The sequence below is a fragment of the Dissoconium aciculare genome (assembly GCF_010015565.1).
Source record: "Dissoconium aciculare CBS 342.82 unplaced genomic scaffold K489scaffold_2, whole genome shotgun sequence".
Lineage (NCBI taxonomy): Eukaryota > Fungi > Ascomycota > Dothideomycetes > Mycosphaerellales > Dissoconiaceae > Dissoconium > Dissoconium aciculare.
In genome coordinates this window covers 2,052,406-2,075,922 of record NW_022984952.1, presented here as the reverse complement: position 1 = coordinate 2,075,922, position 23,517 = coordinate 2,052,406, and the positions used below count along the sequence as shown (strand labels likewise).

The following is a 23,517-nucleotide window of genomic DNA, read 5'->3' as shown; positions in this document are numbered from 1 at the left end:
TCACTATCTACCTTGACGAGTTGCAAGCAGAGTTCAGTAGACTGCCAATCCTGTTCAAGCCAGCTCCATCTTCCATCGTAATGATATGCTTGGGAATGTCCCACTCGACCACAGGCATCTTCTTGATCTCCTTACCAAGCTCTGCATCAATCAAAGATGCATATGAGTGGTCCAGGAAATCTTCCAATTGGTAATTCCGTTTCGTAAATTGCTCGCCCATGATTTTAGCCAAAGTAGCGACATTGGGATGATAATGGCTGCGTAAGGTCTCCAGTTCCCACAAGCTCGAATCGATGGCGCCGGTCGACAAAGGATCCTCCTGCTTCATATCGAATGGATCGTCAATTCCCTCATCATTGTAGTTCGGCTGCGAAGCATAGATGGTATGTGCCGGATGATAAGGTCGATGCAACATGAATGTACAGGGCGGATGCTGCTTCAACATGTTGTAGACCCAAGGGATGACCCAGACAATGCTTCCTGGAGGCGCATGAAGTGCTAATCGAGACAGACGTTTGATGAAACTTGCTATCATTGTCGCTGGCAAGTGGGTTGAAGCCATGAATGTCTCCAGTAGTCGGAAAAAGCGACTGCGATACTTGCTGTGCAGAATCTTATCGTCCAATAGGCTGTAAAGCTTTGTGTAAAACTCAGGATAGTCAATGTTCTTCACGGTCATAAGGTGAAAGATGCCGTTTAAGGCAAGAAGAGCCGTGGAGCCGCCTTGATTGAATGAATCCGTCAAGAAGTCTGTGAGCAGCTCGATGTGACCCGCAAACCACGGTAGAATCTGAGTGTTCATCACCGCAAGTATGGTCTTGCGATGTTCTGCCGACAGTGGCGATTGGAAAACTGCAAGCCACGCTTCCCGTGCTCCTTTGTGATGTCCACCGAGAGACCGTAGCTGATGCTTTTCGGTGTCCGGCGCAGATCCATACCAATCTTCCAGTTGATCAGCAGACTCTGGAATGCCTGTGATCTTCGCCAACATGTCCAGCGCGTTCTCCGCCATCGCAGCTTGCCCTTTTCTCGCTGCAAGGTTCTGCTTGATAGCCAGAAATGTGTAAAACCGAACGTCATCGTGTTCCTCTACGAAGCTCTCAACAAACTCTTGTCTGGCGCCTTCTGCTGCGGTCTCTGTAAGTAGCCGCTGAACCACAGTTGTAAAGGACGACCCTTCAGTCCTCCAAACTTGCTCTCCGCTCTTTCGACCAGTTGATGTTTCGGCCTTCACGATGCGCATCAGCAATGTAAGTGATGTGTTTTCTTTTCCAGGATCGGGACTTCCCAACCAGCCCGATAAGCCTTGCACATAATCGCTCAGCCTCTGTCTAAGCCACTGTACCTGCTCAATGACCTTTTCCGACGAGTCCTTCCTCTTGACAAATCGTTCTCCCGCGATAAGGCGACAGAATACTCGACATAGTGTTACGGCCGCGATGACAGCGGTCTCCGAATTTTCGATATCCCGGTCTGCAAGCTTTTGGAGATGGAGAATCTTGTCGTAATGTTCGTGAGAATCTACGATTTGCTCTTCTAGAGCCAATATTCGAGCCTGGTCGTCCTTTTGCGTGGTCTTCGGTGCTTTCCGGGACTTTCCACTGTTTTTGGAAATATCCTCAGTAGCACGCTTGCGCTTTTGCGACGATCGCTCAGGATTGATCACACCAGGCATTCTCGGAGCGCGATTGTGAATGCGATTGAGTTGTAACAAATCTGAGATTCGCATGGCGCCATGTTGCCGCGAAAGTCTGCCCTGTTCACAGAAAAGTTCGACTTCGCAAGGGTTACCGGCATGGCCCGTGCTTCCCGCAAAGCAAGAGCTCGGTTGGTCGAAGACATTGAACACAACCGAGCACAGCAACATCTCTCGGCCATCACTTCCACCACAATGGCGTCGCGTTTGGTCAAAAGCGCCCTGGGTATGTGTTGCTTGCGACATGGCGCATTCATGGGCATCAAAATGTACCAACTAACTCCCTGCAGGCGCTGCCCGGGTTCGCCCAACTCTCCCTATCCGCTCCACGATCCCGGCAATTTCCACCACCTTCTCGACCTCGAGCTCGCGCTTCTCCGAGAATGTCCCTCAGAAAGAGCCAAAGGCTGTGGCCACATCGATCTTGGATGGACTCCCAGGCAACAGTGTTGCGGCTAAGACCGCCATTCTGTCCGCCGGTGCTGGTTTGTCAGTTGCAGCTATCAGCAACGAGATTTACGTCGTCAACGAAGAGACCATCGTCATGGTCGCGCTTCTCACTGTCTACTACGCCATGTTCACTTACGGAGGACCTGCATACAAGCAATGGGCGGACAGCCAGACCGAGAAGTTCAAGAACATCCTGAACTCGGCACGAGCCGACCACACCAATGCCGTCAAGTCTCGCATTGAGAACGTCAAGGACCTCAGCGGTGTCATTGATGTCACCAAGAATCTCTTCGAGGTCAGCAAGGAGACCGCCAAACTCGAGGCGCAGGCTTTCGAGTTGGAGCAGAAGACTGCCATCGCTCACGAGGCCAAGTCCGTCCTGGACTCATGGGTTCGTTACGAAGGCCAAGTCAAGGCCAGACAACAACAGGAATTGGCCCAATCCATCATCACGAAGATCAACAAGGAACTTGACAACCCCAAATTCTTGGACCAGGTCCTCAAGCAGAGTGTCGCTGATGTCGAACGTGAGTTGTGTCGTCTGCTTTTATTGTGCAGACATGAGCTAATCCGATTCTCAGGCATTGTGTCGCAAAAGGCATAAATGAGTCACGTGACTGACTGAAGCAAGCCATACCGCAGAAAGCGCTGTATATAAGTTGACTTTTGCAAAGCTCGGTCTGAATCAATAGTTTCCTTTGTCGTTCTGCTGATAGATGATCCCGACCTTGGAAATATTGGATCGACTCCTCTTATTCTCATCCATGTGTTGTGCCTGTCACAGTCAATGCTTAAACCGGCGGCTGATAATATTAGTTGAGGTGCTCTAACGCTGATCGGATCCGGTTATCTCTTGCACTCTTGGCAAGACTTCGAGATTGTCAAGACATGGCTACTTATCTCTCGTTGTAATCATCCACATTTGTGATCGTGCTCGATACCCGATATTTGAACCTGTAAAATTTCTGCCGTACAAACAAAATGCCTGCCGAAGTTCTCTCGTCTACACAGCAGGAAGCTCGACAGGGTGCTCAGACATACCTGGATGCCCGCCTTTTGCAGAAATCGATATCTCCGCTACAATCAACGGAATCCTTTACCATCCCAGTGATCGATATCAGTCCCTCCTTCGATGCATCTTTGCAAGAACGCAAGGCCGTCGCAACCCAAATTCGTGCCGCCTGTACAAATAGCGGATTTTTCCACATCACCGGTCATGGTATCTCCAGAGAGGCTCAGGATGCTGTACTCGATCTTGCGAAGAGGTTCGTGAAGAACCTAGACCCGGACAAGAAGGAGGCACTGCATGTGAAGCATTCTGAGTACTTCCGTGGCTGGGAGCCGTCTGATTACACCTTCACGAATCCGAGTGATCGTCACGTGAAAGGTGCCAGACCAGAGACCAAAGAATGCTTCAACTGGGGCTATGAAGAAGGATTAGATCCTACTGGAGGTGATGGTCATTATTGCGAACTCGATGGAGCCATAGGCGTCACGGCTAATGTCTGGCCCTCGGAGCAAGATCTCCCAGGATTCTATGGCACGGTCCGGCAATACTATGGAGAAGTCTTGAGCTTAGCCAGGCATCTCTTCCGTCTTTTTGCACTATCTCTGGACTTGGAGGAGAGTCATTTTGACAGCATGGTGACACACCCGAGTGCCATAGCAAGGTTGCTTTACTATCCAGGACAAGAAAATCCTCAGCCTCTGGATGACAGTGGTGAGGATAAAGAAGTTGGACTAGGTGCACATACAGATTATGAATGCTTCACCATCCTGCTTTGTTCTTCCGCCTCTGGTCTTGAGATACTGTCACCTGAAAACGTGTGGATTCCAGCTAGAGGGCCGACAGCGCCAGAAAACGGTCTGATTATAAACGTGGCAGATTTTCTAATGCGCTGGACCAATGGGTTCTATCGATCCACGATCCATCGAGTGGTCAATCGCACGCAGCACGAACGATACAGCGTACCATTCTTCTTCGGCGTCAACAATGACACCATCATCGAGGTGAGGTACATATGCAATGCTTCAAGACCATCACTGACCACCAAGAGTGTAGACGATTCCCAGTTGCGTCACGCCAGAAAATCCCTCCAGGTATCCTCCAATTCAGGCTGGAGAATATGTCCTCGAGCGGCTGAAAGCCACTGCATCTGATTAGCGCGGCAATGAGTACTGAATGAATAAGCTGACCCTCATGTAATGATTCATGTCTTCGTCTCATTCCTGCACGGTATTCATGTCGCGATCATTATATCAGCATCCCCCCGGCTTGATATAGTCTGGATCTTGGTAGTTGTGATTTCTGCATTGTGCTTCTGACAGTATCGACGAGTTATTCTTTACATCGGAGCACGCACTGCGCATACTTACCTCCGCTATCCATGATGCGATGTTAGTTCATCACATCGGACTTTACGAGATCATCTCCCCGAATATCCTGATATCGACACCCATAGATTCGAAAGATTCCCAACTAGGTAGGTTGTCTATATACAATTGCTTGCCCAAGCAATCGAGCAAGCACGCGATGACTATTCATGTCCATCGGAGTCGGAGCTTGAAGTACCGACACAGCAATCGCGGCATATGATTCTTGGAGCTCATCAGCGCTAGAGAGCACCATTCACAGCGCGGAATATCACCGTGCTGTGGACAGAGTTTAAAAGTGTGTTGTGGATGGGACAATTCCGCTCATTCATCGCCTGCATTTACTCATCGAGTCTGGCACTCGCGGCAATAGCTGGGCATAACCCTAATCACAATTATGAATCGGCGAGCTTCATTGCTTAACTCCGACCACTCATCAGAAATGCGTATGACCTAGGTAATTACGTAGTTGAGCGGAAGCTTCCAGTTCTCGCGTGTTTCTGTGGAAAACTGTCGTGATGCTCACGTCGAAGCTGGAGCAGGGTCTGTCAGATTGGGTCCAGAGCTATAAATGGGCAGGTATCATCTCTTCGGTGCTGTCTCGACAAACTCATCCCTCATCGCTGCGCTACGACATCGCTAAACTGAAAGAAATCACTCTGGTGTAAACATTCGCATTACACAAACATGTCTGGCATCAAGAGAGTCTTTGGCGGCGCAGCCTTCTGGGCTGACGGCGAGGGTTTAGCAGAGCCATCAAAGCTGAAGCAGACCCTTGACATTCTGGTAGCTATTGTCGATGTTCCTGTCTGATGTGCATGTGCTGACCATCATTTGTTTATTACAGGAGAAGTACAAGGTTGACACAATTGATGTAGCCCGAATCTACAACGATGCGGAGCTAGTTGTTGGCAATTCTGATGCAAGAGAACGCTTCACCATCGATACAAAGCTCAGTGGTGGTTTCGGAGCGGGGTCTTCAAAAGCAAAAACCATCGAAGATGGAGAGAAGAGCAAGACACTCCTCAAGACCAATGTCGACATACTATACCTCCATGCTCCCGATAAGGATGTACCGATCGAGGAAACACTCGAAGGTGTGAACGAGATCTATCAATCTGGATTCTTCAAACGCTTCGGATTGTCCAACTTCACTGCCGAAAACGTCCAAAAGGTACACGACATTGCCAAGGCAAAGGGCTATGTGCTCCCCACAGTCTACCAAGGCAACTACAATGCTTTCGCGAGAAAGCAAGAAGAGTTGCTGTTCCCGACTCTTCGCAAACTCAACATCAGCTTTTACGCCTACTCGCCTATCGCTGGTGGCTTCTTGGTGAAGACTCGCGAGCAGCTCGAGAATGGCACTGGCCGATGGGACAAGAACTCACCCTTCGGTCAGATTTACCATAGCCTGTACAGCAAGTCAACGCTGCTCGATGGACTAGACGAGTGGCACGCGATTGCCGCAGAGGAAGGCATCTCGCCTGCGGCTCTGGCGTACCGTTGGATCGGATACAACTCTCCGCTGAAGCCGGAGAATGGTGATGCACTTATCTTCGGCGCGAGCAAAGTTGAGCAATTGGAGGACACCCTGCAATCCCTCCAGCAAGGACCGCTGAGCGAGAATGCTGTGAAGAGGATCGATGAGGTGTGGAAGAAGGTCGCTAATGAGGCACCCCTCGACAACTATCACCGATGAAAGTCGAAAGACTAATTGCCGAGAGTGTGAATGCGTACGCACCGGAACATCATCATGGAAGTGTATAGCTCATGTAGCTTCAGAAGAATGAATGCATCAATGACCAAATGCTCGTCGAGAGATGTATTCTAGTCTAGGTGACAAAATTCGTAGATCATGCGGCTGTAGCAGCGACACGGCCACATGGTTGCTTCGCACATTTGTTGCCTCTCGCGTCATTGCCACAAGATCATGGCTTTAAAAGATCTATAAATGCCAACATTACGTAGGTCTGGAATGCTCTCGCTCGCGTGATGTCGCCATGTCGCATACAAAGAACGGATATTGGACATGCTCGCTCAGCTGGACGGGACACTGTACTGAACGTAAGGGCGGCATTGATGCGGAAAATATTTACAGATCCATGTCATGCTGCAATGTGACGGCAGTCCAAAAAAAGAACGGCCGCCACGTGCCCTCCTTGCCCTGGCCATCATGTGATGTCCGGGATGGGAATGTCTGCTATTTTACTTGGCGACGAAATTCACTGGCTGACGAGCTCGGCCTTCGGGACGCGCGCACGGGACCAGCGCTTGTCGCCGAGCCCTAATTTCCCTCGGGCTCCACCACACCTACCTACACACGGACGAATATCCCGCCCAGGAGGATGTTTCCTCAGTTCCCTCCTGAACTCTGAATCATTTCCCGCCGTGCCTGCCCACTCCTGTGGCTGATATTTGCATATCATGGTGCAGGGGAACCACCCTCATTTTATCTGTCCAGCACATAAGCGACTGGGCGATCCTCCACTCGTGTTGCCAACTCATCAAATTGTTAATGTGATTCAGTAGATTCAGTTCCACCGCCTCGAGAGTAGACGTGCGATAGAACGAGCCCACTGTGTCGTGTCTCCAGCGGTCGCGACGCCAACGTTGCGATATGTGAGACGATCCTGGTCCGCCCGTTGTGAGAGGGAAACTCTAGAAGTCGGGCTGTGCAATCGCCGTGACTGCTGCGAGCATGCCATGTCGGCATGTCCTTTGCGCGTTATTTCCGTTGCGGGAAGGGAGGGTTCTGTCGTCTGTGGGTAGCGTTACTTTTCCGGCGCACCCGACAAGGGACACACCCCTGGCGGGCTGGATCGCGGCGTCTAGCGAGGCCGTTGACGGGCGCGGTATGCATGGAATTCGCGTGCGTAGGACCAGCTGACGACGACCTTGACGACTCGACTGCGACATTCTTTTCCTATCGTCGTTGCAAATAGATTTCGAACAGGATTACGAATTCCGACTGGGCTCAGGGGGTTCTCGCCAGAAGGTTGTGAAGCATGAGGTCTGTTCAATCGCGTGGCAGGACACGTAGTGGCGGGAGTATCACGCACCAAGATCGATCTGTGCCTAGCACGCCTGGGCTTGGAGATGTCTCAAGTTGCATTGCACACACATACTATCGCACCATGGGCGGTACAGACAAGCCCAGCGTGTGACACCACAATTGACGACGACGACGGGCCAATTGCGTAGCTATTGGCATCGTTGCATTCATTTCAGGAGTGTGCGGCGCATTGCATAATACCGCATACTACGGAAAGCGGGTCGCAGGTGAAATGAGAGAGTGCCTTGATGGTAATGGTGTATAGCGTGAGTAATACGCGAGTAAGCACTACTCAAACGACCAGGGCCAATTGATTTTGGACACCCGACCACCCGACGACTGTGACTGCTGCCGGAAATAATAGCAAACACGAGTTCGGAGTGGTGGTGATCATGCTACACTGGACCAGCCAGTTGCCCGAATACGACCACTCACACCCCCAAAAGAGGCATGGTCAGGCGCCCAAGGTCTATTCGACACACATCACCGCGCTAGCCCACACACACCCATCCACCCCGACAAACACCAATGAACATGGCCGCGCGCAACAGTGCGAAGTGTTGCATTCATTCTCATCACCAACAACCAACTGTGCCACACCCTTTGTTGTCTGGCCGTGCGACCATTCTCGGCTCGCCATGCCAGGCACCGTGCTGCTGCTCCTGGGCCTGGCAGACTGATATCATCCTCCTCCGAGAACCATTATTCCGTCTTCTCTTCTTGCCTCTTCTTTACATATATTCGATCATCAATCCCGCCTCGTTTGGGACCATTCCTTCACGCCATTTTCCTTTTCCTGTCTCAACAACCACTGTCGTTACGTTCGACTCAAAGAACAGCATTTTCAGTACTACCTATCTCATTCTAATAACAACAACTTCGCCTTTTCCGATCTCGATAACCATTCAGCACCATGCGTTTCACCAGCACTTCCGCGGCCATCCTGGCTACCTCTCTCCAGGTTGCCATGGCTCAGACCTTCACTGACTGCAACCCGCTCGAGAAGACCTGCCCGGCTGACCCTGGTCTCAAGTCGTCGACCTTTAACACCGACTTCACCAAGGGCAATGCCTCCTGGAGCGGAGCTGCTTACACTACCATCGGCTACGGCAGCAACGGTGCTGAGTTCAAGATCGATCAGAACAAGCAGGCCCCGACCGTCCAGACCGATTTCTACTTCCTCTTCGGTCGTGTCGACGTTACCATGCGAGCCTCTCCAGGCACTGGTATCATCTCTTCCGTAGTGTTGCTCTCTGATGTCCTCGACGAAGTCGACTGGGAGTTCGTCGGTGGCGACAGTGCTCAGGTGCAGAGCAACTTCTTCGGCAAGGGCAACACCACTTCCTACGACCGTGTCAAGTACATTCCTGTGTCCAACCCTCAAGAGAACTTCCACACCTACACCTTCGACTGGACCAAGGACCGTCTGCAGTATCTCATTGACGGTAATGTCGTCCGCACCATCCAGGCCAACGAGGCCCTGACCAACTACGGCCACAACTACCCTCAGACCCCCATGCGCCTGAAGCTTGGAAGCTGGTGCGGTGGTTGCGACGGTTCTCCCCAGGGCACCATTGAGTGGGCTGGCGGCAAGACCACCTTCGACGGTGCTCCATTCAACATGTACGTCAAGTCTGTCAGCATCCAGAGCTACAACCCTGCCGACAACTACGTCTACTCCGACAACTCTGGTTCATGGCAGAGCATCAAGATCAACGGCGGCAGCAGCTCTTCCGACAACGGCAGCAAGAGCAGCGACTCCACCACCACTGCTACCACCACCAAGCCCACCACTACCGCCGTCGTTGCTCCCATCTCCAACACTGCCGTTGTTGCTCCCCCCACCGTCACTGGCGCATCCAACAGCACCAGCAGCAACTCCACCGCTGCTCAGCCCACCGGCATCAAGACTACGACCGCGGCCACTAACGCCACCAAGACCACCACCTCCACTGGTCCTGCTGCTGCCACTGGCGCTGCCAGCACCATTAGCACACTCACCGGTGCTTCGCTCCTGAGCATTGCTCTTGCCGTGTTCATGCTTTAGATGGGAGGGTCTAATTCGACCTAGTGTGTACTTTTCCATAGACCGCATGTGTCGCTTCATCGGCCGACATGTATGATTAGAGCCTTGTCGTTTTTTCATTTGGATCATTGCGCTTGAGAAAGGGTTAGGACTGCCAGGCGTTTTCGTATGCGAAAGCTTTATTTTGGATGGTGTTTGTTGGGCGTTCGTTCCACGCATCGAAAAGAAAAGCCTATGCTCTTTCACTATTGGAAGAGAAAAAATATATCAAAACTTCATGATTCACTCACGTCTCTCCGTTTCGTCGTAGTACATTTACATATCCCTCAGTTGCTGTTCCTATTCATCGTGAACCGTATCAACATCCCACGGTCGACGATCATGCCGGAAAGCAGGTCGTCCGTGGAGTGCTGACGTTGGCATATTTATTTCGATCGGTGAACTAAAAGGCCCCTAGACGAAACCGTTTCCCGTCGGCCGTCGGACGTTGGAGTACGAAAAAGCAGGGTTCAACCAATTTCTGGTGTTTTAGCACGCAGCAACAAGCCGAGCGAACCCCCTCGAGGAACCAAACCACTCCATGTACACTACTATTGGAAAGCCGGACACGTCACTTCTCTGAACTTCATTTTATTATCACTTTGATCCTCGGATTCTCTCCATCTTCACTTGGGTATCTGATGATCACCGAATAGTGGTGCGGCTGGCTTCACTTTGCGCGCGCGCTCGACCTCGTTTGCTTCCCTAGCCCGCGGACTTTTCCACGGGTGCCTGCAAAGTATTAGGCACAGAATGGCCAAAGAACTCATCATCATGACGAGCGCGAGGGCTGCAGAGTGTTTCATGATGAACATGTGCATTGCAAGTCAGGCCAAGCATCGAGTAATAACATTTAATGCTGGGGGTCGCACAAACATCCTACAGGTAGATGGCATGTACCGTAGGTGACCGGGTGTGGTAAAAGTTCTCGGCACCACCGATGATGGTCACCAGCAGAAGGAAGCTGCGTTTGCACATGTCGCCCGGTGCTTGGACTATCAGCACACATTCACTTGTAAGTCTTGCAATATGCTGAATGCGCCCATGATTCTCAAGTACGAACCTGCGACTGACGTCTTGCACATCACCATGAAGCATTGATCTCGATATCTGTATAGGCTAGAAATGCTCAACATACGCGATCAGAGAAGTCGCGAGAGACCGTGGGCGGGTGAATCGCACCTCCCCCAAGAATCGCGTTATATTCGTGTGTTAAATACAATTCCTAGCTCGCCGGCCCGGGAGATCCATGTTTGAACCGCAGCATTGGGAGATATGGAGGTCATGCGCCATCTGGTAGACTTCATCGACGGCATTCGCGTCGGCGACTACGATGATGCTCGCTCACCATTGCCCGTGCCTGAGATTAACTGACACCTGAGCAGCGTACATGGCTATTATATGATGGCATTTCTAAATGCATCGATTCATTTTCTCAGAGTCATCAGTCAGTGATTTTTGCTCGCAAGTTCAGTGTCGACACACACGACGTCCATTCATTCATCCTGTGATCAAGCACGAGCAAAGCGTCACACTCATTTAGCGTTGCATTCGACAACATTCCTTTGGCAAGAAAGTGCAAGCTTGCAAAATGCTTGGAACGAGTTCCTCGAGCCCGACATCTTCACGGCGTCAATCTCCAAGACGCTCACGCTATGACGTTGATTTTATGGTCATGCGGCTGATCATATTCTCACTTGTGGACGCCTCAGCTGATCACATCACCGATTGCGTCCTTCAACTGACCTCTGCTGCTGAGAGACAGTCGCTCCTTGAAGAGTATCGGCAGTGTAAGATGCAGCAAGGACGATGTGAGTTTAAGTCCCGTTGTGACCTCGGGCCGACTGCTTCGCCCACAAGGGTTAGTGTTTCCGGAGGAGCCTCAAGGTGTTGAAAGACATGTTCAGACTTGTTGATCAACAGAATTGGCAGCTGCTAGCTACGGTGCATGCTGCTCGGGCACGGCATGCGATCAGCCTACGCGACGGCGGACTTCGCGACATCAAAGTCAGCAAGTCCCCCTCTCAAACCGAGACCCCTGTCTTTGGCGATCAATTCTCCATGGAGAAGATTCGGTTCGCAGAATTCGTAAATAGCTACGCATCCGAAAACTTTCAATGGGCGACTCACACCTTTTTAGGGATATGCTCCATATCACATGCGTCCTTATAGCCCGCTCACCGGCTCCACATCGTTTGACATTGTCTCACACCGTGACATCATTTCGGCGATCTTTCCGCGGGAACGGCTGCTCAAGGAGAACATCACGATAACTGATAACACAAACCCGGCTGTCGAGGATTCTGTCTTTTCAACGCAGAGCAGCGATGGACATGTGTCAGAACAACCATTTTTCGAACGGGCCATTGCAACAAGCGGAAGCCATGCCGAGTATTCGCCGACTCGTCGCTGTTCTGTATCTTTATATGATAGCGAGCTGACAGATTCGCTGGAACCACTACCTCCATCTTGTACGACAAAGTGGGCGCCATACAATGGATCGCGCTCTTGTGGACATGCGCAACCGGAATGGACTCCAGAAACCGCTCCCTTCACTCACGAGATATATGATCCTTCCAGCAACGCAAATTGGTGGCAGGATGATCTTCGGAGGAGGAGGGCACAGCTTGATGTCTGGAATTTGTCTCATTTAGCAGAGACAAGTGACGGCCGTTATCGGGTGGAGACGGAGCACAGCTGGGACTCACACCTTTCGTTGTGTGATACATACCCTGTCTCATCAAACCTTGACTGGTACAAAAACAACATCGTGCGCGCCGCCGAGAGAAATTCAGCCACAGCACTTTCCACGAAACAAGATCACATCCTGCAAGCGCAGCGACGCGGTAGAAAACCACCACTCAAATCGCAAGCGCGAGAAGTCTTCATGTAAGTAAGAAGTCATGATTTTAGATCGAAGAGGCGATGCCCGTTATTCGAGCGACCGTTATGCCGGTCATGCAAACCGTCAACGGGCTTAACGAGGGCAAGTCCTCGACATGGAAGTGCAAATGCACAGTGCGAAGCCTGGACTGACCGCAATTTGACAGCGAATCATCTACTCATTCAACTGTGCTCCGGGTGGAAGAGCGTGCTCGTGAGGCGGATTCCTTGAAGACTTCTCCGGTCACAGACACTGGCGGCAAAATGTTCGCAAATCTGCGCTTGAACACCAAGCAGAGCCAGCAATGGGACGTCACTCGGCCGCAGCCCACCAGCATCGATGCCGTGCAGCCCAGAAGACGATCCATCCTAGTCCACCGCGACGAATGCCAAAACGGTCTCGGCGAGTCAAGTAGAGTGGAAGACCACCCCGAACGCCCAGAGCGGCACGTCCACTTTGCTCTGCCGCCTCTCTCAGAATGTACGAACGAAGAGCCCGCGTCGCCATCCTCCTCCGATGGCTGCATCACACCCGTCGACAGCTTCGATGAGGTCGGTTTGCTGGAGGCCAAGAACAAAGCCAACAAGTTCGCGTTGAACGTGAACCTCCCTCCGTCTGCGACGACGGCACGGCGACGCTTCATGAGCTATTTAAATGCGCTGAAGTTGCACTGCTGACGGTACCGGCCGGTCCGCGTTGTCGCAGTGTGCCGTGGCATGGACACAGGGAATTGCCAGCAGCCAGAGAGCTTGGCCCAAGGAATTCCAGCTCGCTTGATCATCTTTCTCATATCCTCATGCTTTCTGAACGCGAGCATTCCGCATGTGAGATATGACCTCCAAGGCTTGCCCTTCCGGGATATCGGCAACTTGCGACGAAGTGGGACCGACAAAAATACGGAATCGTAAAGTGTAATTTAGCGGTCGCGACAAAGACGACGATTAATGAATGTGGAGTAGTCTGGTAGAGCCAGGCTGCGGGATTATTGGCAAAGGCGCCATACGCACCCTGGAGGTGGCGGCGCCAGATGACGGGAATGAGGAAAGCGTATGATTGGACTTGCTCGATTTCGTATGTATCGGTTCGTTCCTCGTGAATTGATTTTAACATTTGTGCTTTGGTGATTTGCCAGATTTCAACTCGGCATGGCCGTAGTCAAGTACAGTGCACGCCTGCTGATCAAGTGTCAAGCTGTGCAAATGTGATGATGTAGGATCATCATTACAAATAATTGGATTCGACTTGTTACGCGTCGGACGCATAATCTATAATTTTTGTACACTGTTCCCGTAATGTACACTTCGCTCGCCCTGTTCGACAAAGGGCATTGGCCATATTCCATCAGTGCGGACGATCGCGCCACATGACTTCTCCCCAAGCTCTAGCCACCACCACCAGTCCACTATCGCATCTCCTTCAAGAAATTGTCCTCCTTGATCTTGCTTCTCCGCTTGTCGCGCATAGCTTTGGTTAACTCGGTACGCGCGGCGATGGCGTCTTTGGAGCCCTGTAAGGAGCCATCGCCAGCGGGCAGATCGATGGTCTGTTCGTACAGCGGGATCTTTGGCTCGAGTAAGCCTGGGTTGAGGAGTTGCTGTTTTCGAAGAGCTTTGGCGGCGATGCGGCGCTGTTTCTTCGATTTGGCTGTTTGGTGAAATTTGGCTGTTAGTTGTATTCCGTGGCATCACCGTGTCTTCGAGGAATGCTTCGGACTTTCGCCAACGATCCCCAAAATCTCATTTCCAAAAGGCGAGAAACTCATGTGAGACTTTGTCCCTCCCTCCTGACTAGTCAAGTCCGCACAGGAGAAAAGGAAACTAGAGACTTACAGAACATGTCACCCTCTCCACCCACAACATCATCTGCACCAGCTTTCTTATCCAAGACCCTCCACAGCCACGCCGGATACGCCTCATCCTCCAACGCTAGCGGATCCTGTGCATTTTTCTTGAAATTGAGGCCTTTCAATGGCGTCCCCGCCGGGCAGCTGGAGACGACCTTCGGGGGTTGCTGCTCGGCCGGACCGAGATCGGATTGCCTCGCACCGGAGACCAGCGGTGCGCTGAAGGGCTGTGCGGCGGATGTGGAGGTCGCGGCGGCGAGGTCGTTGGGTCGAGGGTTGGTTGCGGTCGCGGTTTGTGCTGAGACGGCCTGGGCTGCTCGTGACGTTGCCCGGGAAAAATTCCGGGCGGAGGTGCTGCTGCTGCTGATGGCGTGTCGTGAGAAGGATCGTGGTTGGCCGAGCCGCTGGAGACATCGCTGGCAAATCATCTTGTGCTTGATTGCAATGAACTTTCCCGCCAGGATTGGGTCGAAAGGGAATGGAATGCGATGCGGCAATGAAGGTAATGCTGCTCGGTGGTGGAGGGTCGGGGATTTCCATATTCAACGCCTGATCACGTGCTCCAGCCCGGGACAATTTATCACTCACCTGGGCACCTGGGCACTCACCAATGCGGCTACCAGCGACATTCAAATCGGGCATGCAAATTCTGAGCCAATACATGAGAAGCAGAAGCTTTGAATATCACATTGGAGAGATGAGACTGTTGTAGGTCGGCAAGTATTCTTGTAATCCAAATTTGCAAGTGATGAATACTCTGCCAGAGAGTGGAAAAAGACGGTGGGTATAACGAGTACTCCTATGTTCGAATCCAATGTACACCAGTGTTGCGTGAGCAATGTCCATCCTTCCGCAGTAAAGAGAGCCCAAACCAGCGCTGCTGTAATATGGTGCAAAAATGGCTCTGTAGCCATAGAAAAGAAGAGAAGATTCGTCCGTGTCACCCTCATATCTCCGAAAGCTGATCAACAGACTGTCCCACATTCGCTCAAAAAATCAAATATCGCTTGCTCGTGGACTCAAAAGAAGTAAAACCAACGCGTAAAGACAAAAGAAAATGCCCACGGGTAGAGCACGCCGGCAGGAGAATCATCAAATCAGGTTTACACGTCATCTGCAGCGACTTTGCGCGACAGGAGATGGGGAATTGGTCGTTTATCCATCGTCATCGTCGTCGTCGTCCTCAGCTTCTCCGTCGTGCTTCTTGACCCTTTTGCTGGGAGTTTCACCATGAGCGCTGCCATGTGATCCACCTGCTTTTCTCTTAGCACTTCCACTGTTATTCGAGGCGACACCATGTTCACCTTGGATGGCACCGCCTCCTTCCTTCGCCTCCTGTGCTGCAACCTCTTCCGCCGTCAGGAAACGGCCTCCGGGACCGCGTGGTCTCCTCATTGCGTGGTTGTGTCGCGACTCGTGCAGATATGGTTTCCGTCCTTTTGAAGTCAGGCGCAATGTATCCTCCAACTTTTGACGCGCCATGCGCCGCTTCAATATCCTGTGGAACTGTTTCGCGTTGACATATAGCGGCGACTCCTCGTTGGCACCAGCGACTGGGCCGTCGCCAGCCTGTTGCGTTTGCTGTGGTGGTGCTTGTTGTGCTGTAGAGGGTCGACCGGCACTCATTGGACCCTGTCCAGGGCCATTCGCACCGTTTGTGCCGCCGTTGACATGCGACATGCGCCGTTGTTGCATCTGCGGAGGCATTCCATTGGCGATGGTGGATACAGGCGACATGTTCATCTGTGCCGCCATCGAGCCGGGAACATTCATTTGAGTTTGTGATCGCGGCGATTGCGCAGGCGGGCGGGGTAGGTTACCATCGGCCTTGACGTGTTGTAGTCGTGGTGAGGTAGGTTGCATGCCGTTGCCAATAGAAGGATCCGCTATTGAGTATGTTGCTGGATAACCTGATGCTGCTGCCGTAGCCATCGCCGCGTACTGAGGCTGCATGCCATATGCCGGGTTGTAGATTTGTGGAATCATCGCAGGTTGTGCCATTTGCTGCGATTGCTGATGTTGCGCATAGCTGGATGGTTGTGTCTGTAGAGCAGGATTCGAATGGCTTGGCGCAGCGCCAGAGTGATTGTGGGGATACGCGGACTGTTGGGGAGGATGGTATTGGGAATATGTCTCCATAGTGGATGGGTTACGGCAGTGCGCCGGACTGATCGCGTCGTTGGAGCAGATTGGCGCAGAGCGAAACGGAAGAACCAGAGTTCGATATCAAGCTTGGTCGACGTGATCGATGGTGCACCAGGGTGGTCGCAGGATAAGAGGAGCACAGCGCAAGTTGTTGGACGAGAGAGCGCGACAGCGGCGGCGCGTGTCTTGAGGGATGCGATTCAGGTGGAGGACGGTCGTGACGCAGCGCGGGCCGTGGCGGTGCAAGCGCAGTGTGTCGCAATAATGCGTTAAACTCGATCACGGCTTGTTGTGCCAGAATCCAGACGTTTGACAGGATAGGTGATGGCCACTAATATTTGCTGGATCAAGTGTTAGCTGCCAAATTCTAAAGAAAGGTATGAGGGTCTGTCCCAGCGACAGCAATTGGGTGGTGGTGGTGCGTTTGACGCAGCGGGCCGGGCGAGGGCGAGGGACGCCTGCTCGCAGCACGTTCCCATGCACTTGCCAACGCATACTTTCCCTGAGATGCGTCGGCCAACGCATCATCACCCTTCTCTGGGCGCTTGCATCAGGCTTTGGCGACGGCGACTCCTCATCATCCATCGCGTTCGCAGGCCTTTCTCTCCCTGGTGTTTGCAGCACCCTTCCACGGCACCGCCACATGCAACCCATGCCATGGTAGCGTTCGTGGGTCACAAGGCTGCGGCCGTGACGTGCAGCCCAGAGTGCGGTGATGTGGTATTTGTCTGCCGCTCACGGGCTTCCAAATTGGACGGGCAAGACCCCTGTGCTGTACCGGCCACACCGAAAGCCCTTTTCATCCACAACAGTTGTGTTTCTGCCCAAGCAAGCACCAGAGCTGGCAGTGCATGGGAGAGCGCTGCATGACGCCTGAGGCAAACTCACCTGGATTTCTCCCGATCGCAAGCAGTGCTTGTTGATTTTAGCCTGTCGAGTTGGGCCTCTATTCTACACATGTCAGCCAGATCCATGTCTGTTGCTTCGAAGCGAGGTGACGGGATCGGATGCGGTGAAGGATGTGTTTGTGCGCGCTTCGACGTCATGCCGTAAGGTGGGAAGGAGGAAACCCGCAGGCATTGCGCCGCGATCGCGGCCGTGATCGCAAGGCCACAAGCTCCCAACATTTGCCCGTCGCACACCGCATTTGACGTCCCAGCCGCGATGCATCAAACATAGCAGAACCAAGCAGCCGCGGACGAGGAAGGCTTGCGTGAATGGTGCGCGTACCTGATCTCCAGATGGATGAATTGTTGACGTGTGTCACGATGGCCACGCGACTCTGCTCAGGTATTGGCGGGTAAGAGCCACCAATGAAGAGGTTTGTATGCTGTGATTGGTCTTTGGAGGAAGAGAAGTGGTTGGGGCTTCAGGGCAAATGCACGAGTGGGAAAGAGAGAGAGAGACGCCGCGGCACTTGTATGGGAACGAGCGCTACAGCTCAGGGTTTCCTACCTAGTATTGTCTCTCTTCTGCTTTCATCATACAGTATAGTACAGCACAGTCACTACACTACAGTGAATGAGAAGTGCAATTCTTCACCCTCCCTCTCAGCTCTTCCCCCAAGGTTCCAAGGTTGTGGGGGGGGGTTTTGTGGCCCTGGGGAATGACGGCTGCTCGAGTTTCGCTCGCTCCTGCCCGTGACACCGTCATCGCCCTGCACCGAATAATCCCTCTCCTAGAAGGGGACGCGACGGGGTATATGTGATACTGGATTGCCCCTATGCACGACGGATACGGGTAAATATAAGAACGAAAGGGTCCTACCTCTTCAACAGCTGACCGAAAACGCACCATCCATGGATCTCATCATACCTGGGCGGGCGCTCATCAAGGTTCTTTCCGCATTTCGTCGGAACACGTGCTCGGTGAAAACCCTAATGGCTCGGGCACGAGCCTCAATACACTATCAGGGCTTTCAAGGTTCACGGGGATTTGAACACAAACACGGCCGTACCATTCATCTGGAAACCTTGGAATGATAGCACGGCATGCGCTGTGGTTCTGCTATGAAGAATCTCGGAATAGTCGTGACGGTAACAAAACGTCCTTCCGTCCCAACATAGGGTATGTGTTATTCGTCGGCAAAACATCTTCTAGGTCGTAAAGAGACCTATCGGCAGTTGCGATCAATCGTCGGCTTTGATCGACCACTTTGGGCAAAACCCCGAGCACGATCCTACAACGGTTATTTCAACACTGTACTGTACATGTACATGCGACATGGCGAGTCGCGACCGAGGCACAAGGGCCGAAATGTGATGGCATCGCAGGCAACATGGAAGTGCGGAGATGGCGACACCCTCGCGTCCTGCAAACATGTGATGAGTCTGATTAGAATTGTGTGATGATATGCTGTGTGATCCCTTCCAAGGTTATCACATGTTATCACAATGATCGTCGTCCAATCACGCGTGGAGCCGCTGGCGAGCACGACCAAGTTCGGGGCAGCGGTTCGCTTGCGGCGCGCTCGTGCCACCGGTGGAATCTTCGTTGATCGTGTTTACACGGTATCGGTACAGAGCACAACAGAATGGCCATACGACAAGCATCGAACGAAGAGGTAATGCGCGAGCACACTCATCTCGGGGCTACTTCGGAGGATGAAAGCAGTACAGACCTAAGTACCGTATGTGCAGGTGCTTCGGTGCTGTTGCATCGGAGAGTTCGTCGCGAGGTCAAGCATGACCACAATGCCGCAAATCTCATCAAGCACGCTGCAAAGCGTGTACTGTCTGCGCGGCTTGTTTCGAAATGACGAGTTGCCAGGCTATTTTCATCTATCTCATGCATCAACAAGGTCAAGCCGGCACTTCCCCATTCCATCATAAGATAAAGCGAATATGTTCACAACCAACGAAGAATCAGCCCTTCCAAATCACCATGCTCCGAGATCCTGGATCCCACCTATACACATCGCCTTGGCCAACATTGTATCGATAATAATTCTCGGTGCCGCCCTTTACCTTGGCTCGCCTGAATGTTATGTTGATCCGACCTTTCTCTGCTTCACCTCCCTTGCGTTTCGGTATGCTGTGAAGCCCTATATATGATTCGTATCAGCTACGCTTGAAGCCTACCTGGAGAGTCGTCATGCAGAGCATATTGACTCACAGTTACTTTGAGTTTTGCCTCTCATCAAGATCATGTCGCCACTTGCCATCGGCATTTTCATCGGCTGCGTCTCAGATGAATGTTTTGCAGCCGTTGGCTTGTGCTTCATGAGGAAGTCTCGTCTCGCTCCTAAGGACATGGAAGCGATTGCTGGATCGACGCCAAGAAAGCGCTCGTCATCACTGTGATATGAGATACTATCATCCCCTGAAGCGTAATAATTGACGAGCGTGAAGTTAAATTTGCATCCAGTCACGTTCTCTGCCAGTATCCGAAGACTGTCTAAACATTGCGGAATCGGTCTCGGCTGACATTGATAACGGTCTTTGGGGACAGGTTTCTGGCTCGCAGCATCCACTATCACGCTGCCATCTGGACTGAAGCGTGAGGACTCATCGAGCCCAAAAACCGTCGTGAAGCGAGGCGTGTTGATCTGAGTCTCCACCGGACCACGCTTTATCGAATATTTGACTCGGTAGAAGAAGAGATTTTGCCTTAGAAACTCAAACAATTCCTTTTCTGCGCCTTTCGGAATGTAAGGCTGGTAGTAGACAAGATCAAGGTCGGGTTGGTCGGCAATATCTCGTCCCTCCGAACTAGGCACAAACTGTAGGATCTCTTGAAGATCGGTCGGAAGTTCTGCGACTGCAAATGGGTAAGTGGTGTGTTTCGACTGAGCTTGATTTTGTGGCTTCACTTCATTTGCAGCATTCTCCGTTTGCCGCTTTTTGTTTGGCGGAGAAACGAAGAAGCTATCAAGAGTCCTTGGTCGCTTCGACATAATTCTGCCAGTTTTAAATCATGTCTACAATATGACAAGATCTTACAGATTTGCCCTCGGAGTGATATACGCGATGGACTTGCTTTCACTATCCTGGACAGCGGGTCAATGTTTCTGCTTCGAATGAGTTTATGCCTCATGATGACGTCGGCGCGAGAACGCGTTTAGACGCCTGGGCGCGTCTCCATATTAGGGTCAAAGTGGAATTGCATCGCCGTCAATACACGACACCACGTGCAGGATGCCCATCGTCAGGCGTGCGACGACTGCCTCCAATGAACATCCTGGCTCGCGATTCGCAGCCATTACGTTTCCTTGATTGAGATTCTGTGGATTCCAATGACCTGCCACGGGAACCAGCATGACCAAGCTGCGGCGCTCAGCGCGAAAATTGGCCGTTTCGTTCTCCGATAACGACGACGAGGATACCCCCGATCCTAAGCAAAATGTGCTGCAGAAGAAGGGATCCAAGATAAATCAAGCCAAAATTCGGGGAGAATCTGCTGGGGATGATGCCCATGGCGGTAAACGGGATGTAGGGCGAAGTCGCGATACCACCGTCTCACCACAGAGCAAGTCAAATAAGAAAGGACTCTCGGTTGCCATGAACAAACCGATTTATTCATTCTTCAATGCTGTTACACAGCGTCAAAATTCATCGCAGCCTTCGGCGAGTCCGGAACGATTGCCGAAATCTGTTGATGATCTGGAGACTATCCAAGACGAATTTGAAGACGAAGATATAGCCAATGACATTAGCTTACCTGTATCAACTCAAGGCTCAAGCATCGCGCTGGCTATGCGCAAACGTAAATCGCCTCTCAGTCAGGATGGCAGAGGCGTAGCCGACAATTTGGCGCCAGCATCCCTCAAGTTCCGCAAAACGAGTAACGGCAGTCGTCTTCCAACACCCGTGCTTTCCTCGGATGGAAGACCTTGGATGGAGCGATTTGGCCCACTCGACATAACCGAGCTCGCAGTACACAAGCGAAAGGTTGCCGATGTGCGGCAATGGCTCGAGCACGCTAGAACGGCGAGGCGGCAACAAGTACTGGTTTTGAAGGGCCCGGCGGGCACTGGCAAAACCACGACGGTCAAATTGCTGACCAAAGAACTCGGAATCTCACTGATTGAGTGGAAGAGCTCTGTAGCTGCTGACGCTGATTCAGGGGATGCTCGGACCCAGTCTGCGCAATTTGAGGACTTTATCGGCCGAGCAGGAAAATCTACGAGCCTGTCCCTCAGTTCGGATGCTGCTGGGACATTGACACCACCAGTATCATTGACGCCTGCTGTAAGCAGTTTGAACGGTAACCAAGCACTGCTCATAGAAGAGTTCCCAAGCACATTTTCTCGCTCTTCCAATGCGCTGCAGTATTTTCGCTCTTCGATCCTCCAATTCCTAGCATCAGATGTACCAAGACATGTGAACGCAGTTCCTATCGTGATGGTTATATCGGAAACGTCAGCGTCGAGCAACACCGCTGCCGCCGACAGCTTCACTGCACATCGACTTCTCGGACCCGAACTAGGCAACCATCCTTATGTTAATGTGATCGAGTTCAATCCCGTGGCGCCAACAATCTTGATCAAGGCGCTCGAGCTGGTAGTTGTCAAAGAGTCCCGTTTCTCTGGCAGAAGGAAGACTCCAGGGCCACTGGTACTTCAACGTCTTGCCGAGACCGGCGACATACGAAGCGCCGTATGCTCACTGGAGTTTCTGTGCCTGCGTGGCGACGAGGGTGATACGTGGTCAAGCAAGGTGGCCTTCACGAAAACCAAGAAGGCGAAATCGCAATCATTGACAGAAGCCGAAGAGCAGGCTTTGAAGTTGATCAGTAATCGAGAGAGCAGTCTCGGAATATTTCATTCTGTCGGCAAAGTCGTCTACAACAAACGTGTCCAATCAACATCTAAGGAAGACCCTCTCCCTGGGTGGCTATCTCAGTATTCTCGCAATAATATACCAGAAACAGATGCCGACGAGCTCTACAACGAGCTTGGAACTGATGTGATGACTTTTCTGGCAGCTCTCCACGAGAATTACGCCCCTTCTTGCAACAGCACATCGGCTGAACAAAGCCTCGAGTGCATGCATCAATGCTTGGAGCAATTATCAGACGCCGATCTGCTTTCCATAGATCAATTTGCATACAGCAGCCGCGTGTCTTCGGGGTCCGCTGCAGATGGCCTGCGGCAGGATGAGTTGTGCTTTCAGGTCGCTGTGCGAGGCCTTCTGTTCAGTTTGCCTAATCCAGTCCATCGCGCTACACTTCCCGGGAGCAGACCGGGTGATTCCCACAAAATGCTGTATCCAGCTTCCTTGCGATTGTGGAGAAAGCAGGAGGAGACCACAGATCGACTCAAGTATATCTTTGATCAACTTTGCTCGACGGAGGCGACACTCGACCTCCCATCAAATAGAAACGGTCGCCTTGCTACGCCTCAAGGCGTCGAGAGCTGGAGGTCGAATGCCTTGGGCGTCACCAACACCGCCATCACAGAAGTGCAGGCCGATCAGGCCGCACGATATATTCCGGACCAGAAGCTCGACCTACTGCTAGACCGATTGCCTTACATGGCGCGGATACTGCCTGTCAAAGAGCTGACCTCTTCAAGTCAGTCACTGGTCAACACGATAGCTCTCGTGACCAAACCTTCTGGCAGCGAATTACAGTCTCTGCCCGAGACAGTACCCGCTGACGAGGCAAATGACGATTTTGATTCAAGCGTGGCGCGGGGGATTCTCGCCATCAAATCGAAATCCAACTCTAGCGAAAAGACGCCATTCGGGGCTCCGAAAATATCTGGGCATGTGCCAGCCCGCACGCCACATGTTGCTCGATCCGAAGTCGCGGAGGTTTCGATAGGCAGTCTCGTTTTAGAGGATGATGATATTGTCGATGACTGAGACGTGTCCGACGAAGTTCTCGAATGTACAATACTGCAAACACTGATCAATCAATGTACAGACCAACGATGCGATGTTGTCCTCCGACGAACAAAATTATGTGCCCCTGCTGTTCAGAAAGTGTACTAGCTGCATGATGCATGTCATTCGTGTCCGTCTCCTGCAGTCATCTAGACGTATACAATGCCACGATCAGGAATATC

The 23,517-nt window shown here is 52.0% G+C and overlaps 13 protein-coding genes across 13 annotated transcripts; 7 read left to right on the top strand and 6 right to left on the bottom strand.

Annotated features, from left to right (window-relative positions):
* Positions 1-7: 7 nt before the first annotated feature.
* On the bottom strand, positions 8-1,675 carry K489DRAFT_313188 (CBF-domain-containing protein; the record flags this gene model as incomplete). Its single annotated transcript, XM_033600920.1, has 1 exon — positions 8-1,675. The coding sequence occupies one exon, from the start codon at positions 1,673-1,675 to the stop codon at positions 8-10; it is 1,668 nt and encodes a 555-aa protein (XP_033463623.1).
* Positions 1,676-1,891: 216 nt separating this feature from the next.
* K489DRAFT_419891 (NONE-like protein) lies at positions 1,892-2,938 on the top strand (the record flags this gene model as incomplete). The annotated part of the gene is made up of 2 exons (XM_033608215.1): positions 1,892-1,922; positions 1,987-2,938. The coding sequence occupies 2 exons, from the start codon at positions 1,892-1,894 to the stop codon at positions 2,748-2,750; spliced, it is 795 nt and encodes a 264-aa protein (XP_033463622.1). The 3' UTR covers positions 2,751-2,938.
* A 189-nt stretch (positions 2,939-3,127) lies between these two features.
* K489DRAFT_407308 (Clavaminate synthase-like protein) lies at positions 3,128-4,310 on the top strand (the record flags this gene model as incomplete). The annotated part of the gene is made up of 2 exons (XM_033607351.1): positions 3,128-4,156; positions 4,209-4,310. 2 exons carry the CDS (start codon positions 3,128-3,130, stop codon positions 4,308-4,310), a joined length of 1,131 nt encoding a protein of 376 aa, XP_033463621.1.
* An 896-nt stretch (positions 4,311-5,206) lies between these two features.
* On the top strand, positions 5,207-6,218 carry K489DRAFT_311763 (Aldo/keto reductase; the record flags this gene model as incomplete). The annotated part of the gene is made up of 2 exons (XM_033600806.1): positions 5,207-5,305; positions 5,367-6,218. 2 exons carry the CDS (start codon positions 5,207-5,209, stop codon positions 6,216-6,218), a joined length of 951 nt encoding a protein of 316 aa, XP_033463620.1.
* Positions 6,219-8,020: 1,802 nt separating this feature from the next.
* On the top strand, positions 8,021-9,667 carry K489DRAFT_377017 (glycoside hydrolase family 16 protein). The gene has a single exon (XM_033604060.1). It carries the CDS (start codon positions 8,485-8,487, stop codon positions 9,616-9,618), a length of 1,134 nt encoding a protein of 377 aa, XP_033463619.1. The 5' UTR covers positions 8,021-8,484; the 3' UTR covers positions 9,619-9,667.
* Positions 9,668-10,178: 511 nt separating this feature from the next.
* K489DRAFT_377016 (uncharacterized protein) lies at positions 10,179-10,909 on the bottom strand. The gene is made up of 3 exons (XM_033604059.1): positions 10,866-10,909; positions 10,732-10,807; positions 10,179-10,651 (listed from the first exon to the last, which is right to left on the bottom strand). The coding sequence occupies exon 3, from the start codon at positions 10,440-10,442 to the stop codon at positions 10,263-10,265; it is 180 nt and encodes a 59-aa protein (XP_033463618.1). The 5' UTR covers positions 10,443-10,651; positions 10,732-10,807; positions 10,866-10,909; the 3' UTR covers positions 10,179-10,262.
* Positions 10,910-11,375: 466 nt separating this feature from the next.
* On the top strand, positions 11,376-13,633 carry K489DRAFT_377011 (uncharacterized protein). The gene is made up of 4 exons (XM_033604058.1): positions 11,376-11,497; positions 11,569-11,724; positions 11,777-12,525; positions 12,687-13,633. Exons 1-4 carry the CDS (start codon positions 11,432-11,434, stop codon positions 13,195-13,197), a joined length of 1,482 nt encoding a protein of 493 aa, XP_033463617.1. The 5' UTR covers positions 11,376-11,431; the 3' UTR covers positions 13,198-13,633.
* Positions 13,574-14,861, bottom strand: K489DRAFT_377010 (uncharacterized protein). The gene is made up of 2 exons (XM_033604057.1): positions 14,352-14,861; positions 13,574-14,166 (listed from the first exon to the last, which is right to left on the bottom strand). The coding sequence occupies exons 1-2, from the start codon at positions 14,789-14,791 to the stop codon at positions 13,923-13,925; spliced, it is 684 nt and encodes a 227-aa protein (XP_033463616.1). The 5' UTR covers positions 14,792-14,861; the 3' UTR covers positions 13,574-13,922.
* Positions 14,862-15,518: 657 nt separating this feature from the next.
* Positions 15,519-16,502, bottom strand: K489DRAFT_386869 (uncharacterized protein; the record flags this gene model as incomplete). Its single annotated transcript, XM_033606267.1, has 1 exon — positions 15,519-16,502. The coding sequence occupies one exon, from the start codon at positions 16,500-16,502 to the stop codon at positions 15,519-15,521; it is 984 nt and encodes a 327-aa protein (XP_033463615.1).
* A 223-nt stretch (positions 16,503-16,725) lies between these two features.
* Positions 16,726-17,775, bottom strand: K489DRAFT_377007 (uncharacterized protein). The gene is made up of 2 exons (XM_033604056.1): positions 17,397-17,775; positions 16,726-16,849 (listed from the first exon to the last, which is right to left on the bottom strand). Exons 1-2 carry the CDS (start codon positions 17,633-17,635, stop codon positions 16,840-16,842), a joined length of 249 nt encoding a protein of 82 aa, XP_033463614.1. The 5' UTR covers positions 17,636-17,775; the 3' UTR covers positions 16,726-16,839.
* K489DRAFT_119817 (uncharacterized protein) lies at positions 17,729-18,286 on the top strand. The gene has a single exon (XM_033598959.1). It carries the CDS (start codon positions 17,822-17,824, stop codon positions 18,116-18,118), a length of 297 nt encoding a protein of 98 aa, XP_033463613.1. The 5' UTR covers positions 17,729-17,821; the 3' UTR covers positions 18,119-18,286.
* Positions 18,287-19,256: 970 nt separating this feature from the next.
* K489DRAFT_377001 (uncharacterized protein) lies at positions 19,257-20,463 on the bottom strand. The gene is made up of 2 exons (XM_033604055.1): positions 19,623-20,463; positions 19,257-19,551 (listed from the first exon to the last, which is right to left on the bottom strand). Exons 1-2 carry the CDS (start codon positions 20,401-20,403, stop codon positions 19,373-19,375), a joined length of 960 nt encoding a protein of 319 aa, XP_033463612.1. The 5' UTR covers positions 20,404-20,463; the 3' UTR covers positions 19,257-19,372.
* A 181-nt stretch (positions 20,464-20,644) lies between these two features.
* Positions 20,645-23,314, top strand: K489DRAFT_386867 (Rad17-domain-containing protein; the record flags this gene model as incomplete). The annotated part of the gene is made up of 3 exons (XM_033606266.1): positions 20,645-20,660; positions 20,943-23,021; positions 23,046-23,314. 3 exons carry the CDS (start codon positions 20,645-20,647, stop codon positions 23,312-23,314), a joined length of 2,364 nt encoding a protein of 787 aa, XP_033463611.1.
* Positions 23,315-23,517: the final 203 nt, after the last annotated feature.